This window comes from Centroberyx gerrardi, chromosome 22, assembly GCF_048128805.1.
Source record: "Centroberyx gerrardi isolate f3 chromosome 22, fCenGer3.hap1.cur.20231027, whole genome shotgun sequence".
In the NCBI taxonomy this organism is placed as follows: Eukaryota; Metazoa; Chordata; class Actinopteri; order Beryciformes; family Berycidae; genus Centroberyx; species Centroberyx gerrardi.
This window is the reverse complement of record NC_136018.1, coordinates 14,953,688-14,967,120: the sequence shown is the minus strand read 5'-3', so window position 1 is coordinate 14,967,120 and position 13,433 is coordinate 14,953,688. Positions and strand designations below refer to the sequence as shown.

General features: G+C 41.9%; 1 protein-coding gene across 1 annotated transcript; it reads right to left on the bottom strand.

Moving 5' to 3' along the window:
• Positions 1 to 8,087: 8,087 nt before the first annotated feature.
• On the bottom strand, positions 8,088 to 13,094 carry ropn1l (rhophilin associated tail protein 1-like). Its single transcript, XM_071909954.1, has 5 exons — positions 12,964 to 13,094; positions 11,983 to 12,106; positions 10,502 to 10,663; positions 8,985 to 9,160; positions 8,088 to 8,142 (listed from the first exon to the last, which is right to left on the bottom strand). The coding sequence occupies exons 1-5, from the start codon at positions 13,092 to 13,094 to the stop codon at positions 8,088 to 8,090; spliced, it is 648 nt and encodes a 215-aa protein (XP_071766055.1).
• Between the last annotated feature and the right edge of the window lie 339 nt (positions 13,095 to 13,433).

Here is a 13,433-nt window from a genome sequence, read left to right as displayed (position 1 = left end):
TCTCTGCCAAGCCTCGGGTGTTTTTCAACCAATGTGGTTGTGCAAGATTGAAAACAAAACCAAGCTCCTGTCCTTTTCTCTTTTTAGAATTCCCCTATGTGCATGGAATTTACACTGCTTATATCTGACTCATGTTTACTCACACTGGGAAATTCAGTACTTAACTGATGCCCTATGGTGAGTCAGCCAATTGATTTGAATATTCATCGGGCATCATTTCACAGCAAACCCATAGAGGCATCTTCACTTTCTGGCTAATAAGGCAGATTAGGTTTAAATGAAGTGATTAGCATGATTGAAATGATTGTAGCAGAGATGTGAGATTTTCCATCAATGTGTGAAGTATGAGTGGTTTCTGAAATCATTCCTTTTACACATGGCTTCAGCCAGCCAGTCTCTCTCTCTCTCTCTCTCTCTCTCCCCCTCTCTCTCATTGTCTTGGCCAATAGCCAATGGCCTATGGGCATAATAGAGACATAGACTGGCCTTCATTATCTGACAGTGAACTGTGGAGAGAGACAGATGGGGTTGGTTTGTGTGTGTGTGGTGTATGTGTGTGTGTGTGTGTGTGTGTGTGTGTGTGTGTGTGTGGTGGTGGTGGGGCATATGACATAGGCTGAGATATCAAAATACTGATGCTACAATTTTGCAACCGAGCCAACATATATATATAAATATATGTATATAATATTTTCATCCTACTAGCAATCAGACATGGTTTTGAGTGGTTGATGCTAGACTTGTTCTCCAGTTCTGTGGTTCCCACATGTGGGTGAGGTCTCTGCATGTGGGTAAAGTCCCTATTACTGTGACAATAATATATGCGTGACAAGGCGGGGCTAAGTGGGAAAAACATGCTAGCAAGGTACACACTTCTGCTCTGCCTGTAGATTTCCATCCAAACTATGTAATTAAAGATTTCTGTCTCTCTGTCCTGATGATGTCATCCATGGTGGATTGTTACATATTTGGCTGTCTGCACTATCCAGTCTGTAAAATAGTAAGAATTAATAACTTTGTAATGCTAAAGTGAGAAGAGAAAATAGTAGTTAGCTGTAGCTGGATGGCCCATGTGTGTCTATTCTGAAATAGGACAACATATATGGCCTCTGGGGCTTTTAAAATTGATTTTGTGTAACACCTGCTCTGGTTATCTTGAATAATGTGTATGTGAAGTGGTGTCCAAAGACTACAACGTGCTGCTTCATGCATTAATAGGCTACAGGCAGGTTTTACTTTTTCTCTCATTAATTAATAATAGCAGTTGGCTGACATCATCTGCTGTGGAAAAAGCCAAGTGCACAACAACCCCAGTGTGGATCCATTATTATACCTTCATCTACCCCCAGGTGAGAGCTCCACTCCCCTGTGGCTGCTCCATCTCTATGGTATCAGCCTGCTGCTGTGTGGGTGCCAGTCAGTGTTAGCGCTTCCACAGCTATTTATCTATGAAAAGATTCACTTTGTGGTCAAGCCACAGTCAAAAATCACCAGAGAATCATGATCAAAATAGGTAAATTCCTTGTCTCTAATTAAATTTAGGGTTGGGCATAAAGTCTCCTGCAAGTACAGTTTGGGTTAGGGTGAAGGTATAATCAACTTTTTTATTTGAAAGTTATGTTGTGTTCCAGCTCTGCACCCTGATCAAAGAAACAATCCCCCAGTGCTTCTTGATAAAATGTTCAGTAGGATAATGTTGCCAGGCAACAAATTGCAGCCAGTAAAAAGGAATTTGATTAATACTGCTTAGCAATAAACTGGAGTTGAAGTAAAAATTGAATTACTGGAATCCATAAAAATTCCAGATGCCACAATGTTGCAATTTTTTTGATTGTAGACGGGGACTGTGAATAGCCCGGAACCACAGTACTGTGCCACACAGGGTTAGCGCTGGCTGTCTTTCATATTTCTCAATATTATTCCCCAAATCAACATTCTGTTTTCCATCGTGTTGCCAACATGTTTATGCAGGTGGGTTATAGATTCAAATAAACTACTAGCTCTTAGAATTCACAAGATGCTGTCGAGTACTGACTGAGGAGACCAGCTGAGGATGGGAACTTGACAAGCCTTTAGAAGTTCATTTACATAGTGTTCCTCTATTGATTTGATGATGATGTGACACATTATTGATCTCTGTGGGGGGATTTTCTTTTCTCTTGCCCCCCGAGAGAGGTCAGAGGTCAGGGTCAGTTACAGAACAGCACTCTTGCTCAAAGACACTTCAGCAGGGCGGACGCTTGCTGATATGGAGTCTTGATCCTGGATCCTTTGTTAGGGGTGTGTTCAAGGAGAGCCAGGACCCAGATGCAGAATCGAACAAAAACAGTTTATTTTCAAAAGTTAACAGAAAATCACCTTGCGGGACAAAACTAAGGCAGAGTACAAAAACCAAAATCCCGAGGTAACAAAGTAACAAAGTAACAAACAGAAAATCGCCTTGATGGGAAAAACGAGACCATGAACAGGCAAAATAACTATAAGTGTCCAGGAGGGAAAAAACTCACTAGAAAACTGGGACTAGAGTATCTACAAGAGATACGCTGAGGAGACACAACGACAGGAGATCTTCACGAGAGCGAGGAGGCATGAGACACGAGCATGTGCGGGAATCATCTGGCACTGGGGAGAATTTGGAGCAGGCTTAAGAAGCCGGGCTGATTGCGGGATGAGAGACAGGTGTGCCTTGTGAGCCTCACTCCCGTGGAGATCGGCCCCGCCCCTCTGCATGTACCTGCTGAGGGAGAGGGAGAAAGGAAAAGGATTAGGTGGGCGGGCAAAACACAAAGAGCCAGATCATGACATCCTTACTCACTACACCACTCTGCTGCCCCATATGAATGTAGAATACCTTCAATAAACTTGCTGCTGCACTGTAATGTATATTGGAGAGTAGTGTAGCTTGACAACCTCAAAATTGCATTTGTTGCATTCACTTTTATTTATGCGCATTCACATTCTGCGATGTGCACATTTCGTCATGTAAGACTTAGACAAGCTCCAAATAGCACAATGTTAGCAATACCATCACTTGCAGATTCAATTGCATTAGCTCAACCTGTGCTTAGAGCAAACTCAAAATCCCCTGGACAGATAATCACAGTGAGCTGACTGAACCCCTTCTGTGAATGTGTGTGTGTGTGTATCCAGTACACACACATCAAGTACAAATGGTGAGGTTTATGCTGGGTCCCCAATGGCTTACATATTCAAGGCTGTTTTAAAGTACTGTACTTACCAAGAGTACAGCACTCTAAAGCTGTTAGATATGAAATATTTGTTTTAACTCTGCCTCTAATAGCAGTTTCACGACAGATTCAGTGGGCCAGCATATTTGGAATAATTGTTGATGTCTTGACCGTCTCTATTTCTCTTTAATGTAAGTAGCAAAAATATTTGCAGCTTTTGGGGTAGACGATATTTTCTCGTTTTGAACAGCAAAGGACGGTGTAAGAGTCTTCACAGGTCTTGGACACAGGAATGCGGGCATTTATTTGCAAGTACACAACTAAGTACGCAATTTGGTCTTTGGCATAGCACAGTTCACAGCTACAGTCTTCTTCATCTGTACTGATAAAAAAGGGGTATAAGAGAGGGTTGAAGGGTTCAGGTCTCATCACGCCACTCATTGTCTCTCTCTGCATCCCAACCAATGCCACAGACCGCCTCCATAAACAGGCACATATACCTGACACACCACTAGCATTTTTAATCAGTTTTAAATTTAAATGCTGCCAATTCAACCTACCCATAAAGATAACCTAAAAAATGACCCTGTGCTGGAAAGATCTTATTTTGAAAGGACTTGTTGGCCTCTGTTAATAGCGAACTTAAATGAAAAAGGCATCATAAAAGTATTTTTTTGTCTAGCATCACCTTTCTCAGTGTGGACCTCCTGCATGCCTGCATCCCCCATGTGCCATGTGAGCACAACAACATGACCTGCAGCCTGGGAGTTTAGACAAGCCGCTGCATGCCCTCGCTCTGCTATTCCCTCAGTCAGTCATTCATGTATTTTCCCCCTAAACCACAAACAGCCAAAACACCCCGACTCTCCTCCGGCGTACCTGAAGCTCCGTACAAAGACCTCCTATGAGTCTCCTCTCGACACAAACACCGATCTGTTTGGGTTTGTGTATGTATGCGTGTGTATGTGTGAGATGATAAAGTGAACGTGACACCGAAATTATTTGCGTGTGTTTATGTCAGAGGTTTGAGCAGGGCGTCTAAACAGATCTGCCTGCCGATGTTGTTTTTCCCCTTCTTAGCAAAGGACTAATGTGTTGCATATTAATAGCTTGATTAGAAACTCTTCATATTATTGGTTAATCAGCTAATAAGTCCGGAACAGACAAGACTGGCTATTCAGAGGATATTGGCAAAGACAAAACTTAAAACCAGGGACAGAGGGAGCTTTTGCTGCCAGCTGAATAGTGGAAATTCAATAGAGCACAAGTGGCAATTAGCTAATTCTAATCAGCAAGCAATGGTCCTTAATTAAGTTCTCTTTGTGGTGTGTGTCCGTGTGTTACTAAAGACAACTCTCACACACATACTGTACAAATCAATTTATTGTTAGCATATTCTAACAACACTGTTAGAGCGTACAAGAAACCAGTGTTAATAATAAATAGAAAGAATCACAGAAACACCACGCACGATTAAACAGTTCGTACTCTTAAACCAACGAGGTTCTTGGCAAAATGGTGAAGCATGATAGCATAATACCACAAGGTTGAAAGTCCAGATCTCGCAGAGGGACTAAATAATGTCCCCTTTCATCTGCTCAGTCAAATGGGTTCCAGCTCTCTCTCACACACACACACACACACACACGCAACCTCACCCAAGTTCATAGCACGTCAGTTACACCAGATACTGTGTAGAGGTAAGCGACTCCAGCTCACTCTCTCTCTTTCACACTTTCTCTCACTCACACACTTTCACTGGGTCCTATACACATGCTGTGCGCACCAACAGATCTTTCAGGGTTTGGTTGAGCTTTCACTCAGGCATGATAAACATAAGGCCTCAGGTGAGAAACTCTCTCTTAGTCTCTCTTAGTTCTTATTCAGCTCTTGCGGTTGCTGTAGTGACATTCAAAGCACCAGGAGGAGCCGTGTCCATATTGTCCAGATGGATAAAGTCCAAAGGTTTTACCATTCCCTCCTGGCATTCCCTGGAACATATGTGAAAAATGTTTACTTTTAGACATCCATGACATAGAATTGTATAGTATAACATGTAATTGTATGACAAATAACTCTTGTTACATAAACCTCCTGTTTTCTTGTAGTCGCTCACCCTAGTTTATGTGCTATAGTTACTTCAGATCCCAGGTACTGGTAAATGTAAAATTATTTTTTAACCTTTGGGCCATACTGACATGTTCAACAAAATCTAAAGGCTCCTGGAAATGTTTGCCAAAACAAATTCCATGACTTTTCCAGGAGCTATAGAGCAATTTACATGTCCAACATTTGCTGGCTATGTTTAAATAATCTGTTTTTTTAGCTGAACAGCTAATGCAAATGTCCCAGATCTTGTTTGGGTAGCTACAGCTCTCACTGGGGATTTATGTAATCTGGAAATTTGTTATTTGGGTTATTATTCTTTCAAAGATAACTAGATCTACAAACAGCCAAGTCACATTAAACACTAGACTGGCTGAAAAAAAGGATTATAAATAATGTAAAAAAAAATAAAAAATAAAAAAAAATCATTAAAGCTTAAACAATTTCAACCCAACAAATGTTGGAACAAAATTCTTAACCTACTCTAACACCAGAAATACACACAGCTTACAGCTTCATATGGAACATTTTTTCCTTATCCTTACCCTGACATCTGTTACACAACAGACAGGGACAGTAAAATGGGCCCTTTGTTTTCTCATAGTCCATGTCCTCCCTCTCTTTTCTCTCTCTCTCTCCCTCTCTTCTCCTGTCTCTTTCACACTGCCCTGCTACATTCATCGTGCCCCTGGAGATGTGATGTTCCTGAGCCAGGCTTGGAGGGAGGAACAGTGGAGGTTGTGCAACAGTCCGGTCCGGGGCTGAGATTCCCAAAGCACTGACATCTTAGCAATGACATCATGGTTGTTCCATCATCCGCTGACAATGGAGCATACATCAGAGCTGTACAGTGTCGCCTTTTCACTCGCATATGCGCCTAAAAATAAGTCCAAGCTGCCTAGAAACTTGACAAAGGAGGATGTGTGAGTAGGGGTCAGCATTTTTTCCCCCTGTGGTCCTAAATTTTTCAGTTTAGGGTTACATGCGTTCTTTAGAAAACATGTCACCCTTCCGCCCTGTACAATCAAAAGTGTAAGTATTGGGATAGTGAAAAGCAGGTGTTATTTGCTGTTGTCCTTAATGCTTCAACACAGTTTAATATGAAGGCCAATAATAATTCAAAGCAGACATTCTTTTGTCTTAAATCCATATTACACTGTATGTGAGTGCAGCAAAAAGCACAACAACTTCTGCTCATTGTCCCAATATGTTCATTTTTAAGTCAGATTCTGTTCTGAAACTATTTTTATTAGTATCTGCAAATAATTCCTAGTGTTTGTTTTAACCTTCTTGGAGTATCAGATGGGTGTGGTCTGCCACAGTGGACAATACAATTGTCTGTTGTTAATACAACAGAAAGTTTGACAATCACAGGAATGTATTTAAAAGCCAATCTATACTTTTCTGTGATTGACAACTTACTGGACAGCATCTTGTGAGTTTGGAATTCTAAGGTTTAATCTGACTTTTTTTGCCAGTTGGTGTGTCAAATCTCTGATGCTCAATATCTCAGAACTACAACTCCACTCGGATAAAGCCTTATAATTCCAAGCTCATGATCTGTATTGTCCTGATGGGGAAAAACCCATCCATCAGGCAGTCTGCTCAGTTATTTGCAAAATACTGTTCGACTCAGGTCTGCTTTGTAGCTCACAAAACATGCGAATCCCTGACAGGATGTCTTCTGTGTTGTGTCATATGGGTGGAGAGCCTGCAGTTATCAGTGATTCTATCTGTCCTCCTTTCCTCTCTCACTTGGCCACAGCTGCAACCCTGCAAGGAGAAAGCCTTGGTGTGTGTGTGTGTGTGTGTGTGTGTCCTCCACCCCTAAACCCTATTGCCAACTGTGTTGGAACTCTGAATCCCCACTGATCCTGTTTCCTGTCCTGCTTGATGAAATACTCACAAAATGACACAACTATATATACACTTCTATACAAGTAAGTGTGTGTGTGTGTGTGTGTGCATGTGTATGTGTGTGTGTGAGAGAGAGAAAAACTTGTTCATAAGAAAGGTATGTTATATTGTGACCTATACCATAGATTATGTGCAACAGTGTGTTTGAAGTAAAATGTGTAAATGTTTTATTCTGGGCTCTAGTCAGCAAGACTGGGTGTGTGAATGAGCTTGTGTGTGTATATGTGTGTGTGTGTGTGTGTGTGCGTACCTCAGAGAGTTTTCTCAGCCCTGCATGTCATTTTGTGTGCTTTCTGGCTAGACTAATCAACGTGTAAGTAATTTTTAGTGTGTGTGTGTGTGTGTTTGCACATTTACAATATTGCTTGGAGGAGTAAACACGGCACAGAAGGTTTTATCTCTCTCACAGGGGCTGACAATCACATCCTCACCTCTCCTCCCCTCACCTCCTCTCTGTTTTTCCTCTGCTGGGCTAAATGAATACGCCAGGCGGAAAAGGCCGAGCGCAACGAGGCCCCAAGCTGATAGGCTGTGTGTTTGATAAATGAACTCTGGCTAACCCAGACATACCGGAACAGTGAGGCGATAAAAAGCATACGCACACTTCACCTGACAGTTTGTGTACAAGACCGCTTTGTGCCTCTCTTGCCGCTCGTTGAAAGATTTCCTCAAAATAGCAGCCTCATTCAGCCGAACAATGACGGATAATAACCTATTGTGTCTGATGCTAACAATTAATGGGACCAATTTCTAGGCAATAAAACAACAGCTGTGCTTGAAGGAGTATCAGCAAGGCCATTTATTAATTGAACACTGTCATTTTGCTCCTTTTATTCCTTCCTTCCTCTCTTCCGTCGCCTTCCATCTCTCCTACCCTCACTTCCTGCTGATGTAGAAGTTGGAAACCTGAATCATGCCGCTCTGCGTGTTGCTGTTGGCCAGAGAAACCAGTGTGTCAGTGCAACAGTTCCACGCTGCAGCAGAAGGATTTTCACGACACTATCACTATCTCACAGCACCATCTGAGGTCAGAGGATTGAGCTTAGCCCTTAAACTGTTTGTACTCATTAGCCTCCCGACGTTGACTGCCAGTAATGTTGGGCAAAACGGAGCTAAAGCGGTGTTCAGCACATGCGGGCAGCCATCGCTGCAGAAAATGTACTCATCCACTCATCCAACAGCCCCCAACCTATTGGCAGCATATCTTCAGCTTAAAGTGCTTTTCAATGCATTTCCCACACATCTTTATAAAATATGTCCCTTACCCAAACACTAGAAGTTGTTTTGATATGCAGTTCTAATTAACAATGGAAAGAAGCTGACAAGTGTGTAGAACTGATACTGATAATGTGTAATATTTTCAACAGCACAGAGCTTTATGGGATATAGCCTATCGTGCTGAGATCTTGACTGGATCAAAACAGTGCTGCGACCTGTTTGTTACCTCAAGTAACAAAACAAATTAGGAGAAACTGAAAAATAAAAGTATACGATCGAGAATATAATATGCGTTTCTATGAGATTTGATTGGTACTTAGTCCAAAGTGAAGGAATAGCTGTAAATAGGGAAAAAGAATTAGGTTGTTTGAGAAAAGAGAACTGAGCAGCATCTCTTTGGTAATGCATTTTAAATGGTCTAATTCTCCACCGCCTACATCTACTCTGCTTAGTGCAAGTGGAGGGAAAGAAGTAGGCTTCATGTCTATAAGCTTACAGTCAGCCATACATCTGAGGAGACCGCACACACCACACACACACACAAGCAACACCTACACTTGTGTCTGCAGGCTGCTGAGGAAGCTGTCAATGTGGTCCTGCGGTATCTCCCCGTCCAGGTGAGCCAGGTAGGTGTAGAGCTTGACGAAGGTGTCGAACGGGATCCGCGCCGCGCCCCCCTCCTCGTCCTCCGTCAGGATCTCACAGGCAAACTTCAGAGCCCTCATGATGTTCTGAGAACGCACATCAAACAGTGGGATACAATCAAAAAACAGACAAACACAGAGCAAACAACACACATTCAAGGATAATTCGACACATGCAAGTATCACGTGTGTACATGCACGCGCTCGCAGACACTGTTGCACTTACACACACACCGGCTCACACAATCAGAAGGATAGTTGGGGGAAAAAAATACCATGCGGCATCAACATAGAGCATGACTGCCCTCATGTGGTTAAACTGTTCAGCAGCCTCATAAGCGGCAACACCCAACATAGAGACACTGAGAAAATTAAATGTAAGGAAAACCTTCTTTATATGGAGTTGCACCCCCTTTAAGGTTCTCATTGCTTAAAAACTCCTCTTTGACCTCTCTCCTCTGCTTCATCTGCATCTCTAGATTTAATAAGTGAAATCATTAGAGGGTTAATAGAATTGAGAGGGATTCATCTATAGTCAGTCTATTTCAAACGGCGAGTGATCCTAATATTTTTCTACATTCAGTGTTAACTAAATGAATTGCTCTGTTAGTTTTGTTTTTTTCTCTCCCGATTACAGACATGTGTGATCTGTATTTATTAGGGATGCACCAATGCTGACGACGGTACTGGATATCAGGCTGATACTGGGCTAAAATAGGGTACTGGTATCTGGAAATTTCCACATCAATAAAATCCAGTATCAAAAGCCTTGTGCAACATGTCGGGAATGAAAGCAAAGCAAATTGATTTTCTGACCTTTTTCCCTACACTGAAGCACGTTATACATTTCTAATGGAGAGAAGTGGATTATTGCAATCATTTTCATCCAATAACCCCAACGTACGCTCTAAGTTTATATTGTACAACAATGGTTCAAATTGCTATGTGGAATTGGCCTTTTTTTTTTTCAGTTCTCAGAATTTGTCCTCGGTGGCAATGAATAATAAGAAGTATAACCTTTATTTGTAGAGTGCTTATCAAAACAGAGTAACAAAGTGCATTATAAGATAAATAAAAATGTAATAAATAAAGTAAAAAGAAAAATAATAGAATATGCAATGAATAGAATTGAATAAAAACAGAACACAGACCATAGTTCAAGTGAAAGCAAGCCTTAGCAAAGTGCGTTTTTAAAAAACTTTTGAAGGAGGACAGTGATCTCCTTGGGCAGGTCATTCCAGACCTTGGGGACCCTGACGGAGAAATCTGGATCACCGTTATTCTTCAGCCTAGACTGTGGAATGAACAAAGGAGCGCTGTTCAAGGATCTCCAGCTGTGCCTCACAAGGGGCTATGAGCTCAAAGGAAGTGGTATTAAGTGGTATAAGTATTAGTATTTATATCTGTCCTTGTGTAACATCATCTCACCCCTCCCAGACTACAGCAGCCCAGGGTGAAGAAGTCCATCCAGCCGATGTCGGAGCTGAAGTTGCCCAGCAACAGCAGGCTCTCCAGCTGATCCATGGGTAGACACAGACCCCTCCATTTCTTCTGTAGTTCCTCCTTACTGCACGTCTGCCCCGGGGACAGCTAAGGGAGGGAGGGGGAGAAGGGGTGGGGAGAGAGAGAGAGAGAGAGTAGGGAGGAGAGGATACGAGAGTTGAGGAGAGGAGAGGAGAGGAGAGGAGAGGAGAGGAGAGGGGAGGAGAGGAGAGGAGAGGGGAGGAGAGGAGAGGAGAGGGGAGGAGAGGCGAGGAGAGGAGAGGAGAGGCGAGGCGAGGAAAGGAGAGGAGAGGTGTGGAAAGGAGACAGAAGAGGAGAGATTACACACAGGCCCTTCCACCACGTCTACAGTTCCTCTTTACTGAATAAATCAAGGCTATCCAGTTAACCAGATGACTGTGAAAAGGAATCATGAGTAATTATTATTATTGTGGAGTATTTGTTAAATTACACATCAGTACTGGCTCTGGGGAGTCTGGCAGCCGTGCATACTGATGACCTCTTTCTCAACAAGATTTCATTCATTTAATGATCTTTCTGAGAGTTATATGGTGGACTTTTGAAATGTCAGTATTGAATGATATGGAATTAAGTTACAGCAAGGATAGAAACACAAGGAGAGGAGGGGCTAAGTGCAGAAAACACGCTAGCAAGGCACATTCTCGCCTTTGCTTGTAGATTACCATCAAAACCACTTGTTTAATTATTGCTAATGAACCAATCAATACTGTGATTCTGTATTTGTGGTAGCCTGTCAGAGGGTCTTAAAATGTTAAGAATTCATAACTCTGTAAAGCTAACAGGCATAAAGACAGAAAGAGAGTAGCATTCCTCACAAGATTAATCTCCTAAGTATTGGGTTGGCCTGTATGGGTCTATAAATTATTCAGTTCATTAAATGAACACACCACACCACTGATACCAGTAGAAGCCCCAGGTAAGATCAGATAAGATAAGATGAAGATAAGATTAAACTTTTATGAAATCTGTTGAGTCATTGCAGCAGCAAATAGTAATAGGATACAGCAAAGAAAAATAGGATATGAATAAGAAAGCACGTGTTGTATTAAACCCAACCCAACAATTACAACACTAGAATGTATTAAGTAAAAATATATGAATGAAAAGTATGAAATATATAAATTACACAATATATTCAGGGTGTGCAAAATAGCAGCAGTAGAGAACACTGGGACAAAGAAAGTACATGAAAAAATTGTATATATATATATATGTATGTATGTATGTATGTATGAATAATATATACAATATGAAATTAAATGGAATAATTCTAAAAAGATATATGCAATATATAACAAGTTAGAGAATTCACTGGAGAATATGAACGAAACAAATATGCAAAGAGATCCGTTCCACTTGGTGTGGTCTTGCTGGTGAGACAGTACCTGTTTGTGGAGGACCTTGAGCAGACCTGGGGTCAGTCCAGTGTCAGTCTTCTGGGTGGCAACATTCATCTCCAGCCTGTCCTTGACAGGCAGAGTCTCTCCTTTAGACAGCGCAGTGAAATACCTGGGAGAGAACACACACACACACACACACACACACACACACACACACACACACACACACAGTTATTATTAAACGCTGTGCTCATCTTCCTCCTGCTTGTCAACCTCCTTTGGCTCAGCAAAGTGATAAGTTAATTAAGTGATACAAAGATACAGTATAATGTAGGAGGGAATGAGACAGGAGTTTGCCTCATACAAGCCCAAGTCCCTGGAATACTTCGATGTCTTCTCCTGACTGTAGTTCCCTTCCTCTTTTTTTAAGTTTACAGGTAATTTTATTGTGCTAAATCATACAGTAGCTGTGTTCTCACTGTTTTAAAATGACTTTACAGTGACTTTAGAGGCAGCAATACACAGTGTAACCTTCAGGCAACTCTGAGAGGCAACAGTGCCCAATGAAGTGACGTAAGGCTGTTGCTTTAATCTCATATAAACATCTTGTCACCAGGAGACATTTGAATTGTTTTTTTGACCCTGTGCTCACTTTGTTCCTTTTTGCTGTAAACAATATCCATCTACATTTGCAAAAGATTGCCCTAGGGTATGACCACCCTTAGGCTTAGAAAGCTTATTAATATATTTAAGGTTCATCCCACACTTTGAGTGCTCTGCCTTTGTTCAAGAAAGTCAGATAGTTTAACCACTGCGGTAACATAGAAGCCCCAGGGACCCAATTACAGCCTGTCAATGCCAAGATAAGAGCTGCTTGGGTGAAAGGGGCTCTCGGCTTTTCATACAGTGATGCTGACTGGAGACATTGTTTATAGCATTGTTTAAGATTGGAATAAAACAAAGTTGCATGCATCCCTACCCTGTACCTAAACCACCGGCAGTCCGTCAACAGAGATTACAACTTACGCCGCAGACCAGAGCAGCACATCTTGAGGCTGTGTTCGGATGGCTGCCTTGGTGAATTCTTTGAGGATGTCTGGCAGCTCAGGAGGGATGTTGATTTGCTGGGCACAGTACATGGTGTCTGGAAGAGGCATGGCTGCGGAAGAACACAATGTAGCCCAATCAGCAGATGATTTGAGAGGGAACAAAAGAAGGATGACATCCCCCTAGTTAGTAAAAACTATCAAATGCAACCCCCCATTGACAATAACAAACCATTAATATGAGTATGTAATTGTAGTATTGTAAATTTAGCTATCCAAGGGTGTTGATATACTGGGCAATTATGGGGGTAATGTAGATGCAACAGGCAACAAAATGAGACACAGGCTCAAAAGTCTACTGAAATGCTTCCTGGCAGCAAGCTGTTGCTATATAATAAAGACAACACTGCTGAGGCAACTCTTTGGGTTGGGCTATTGTTGCCTATCAAA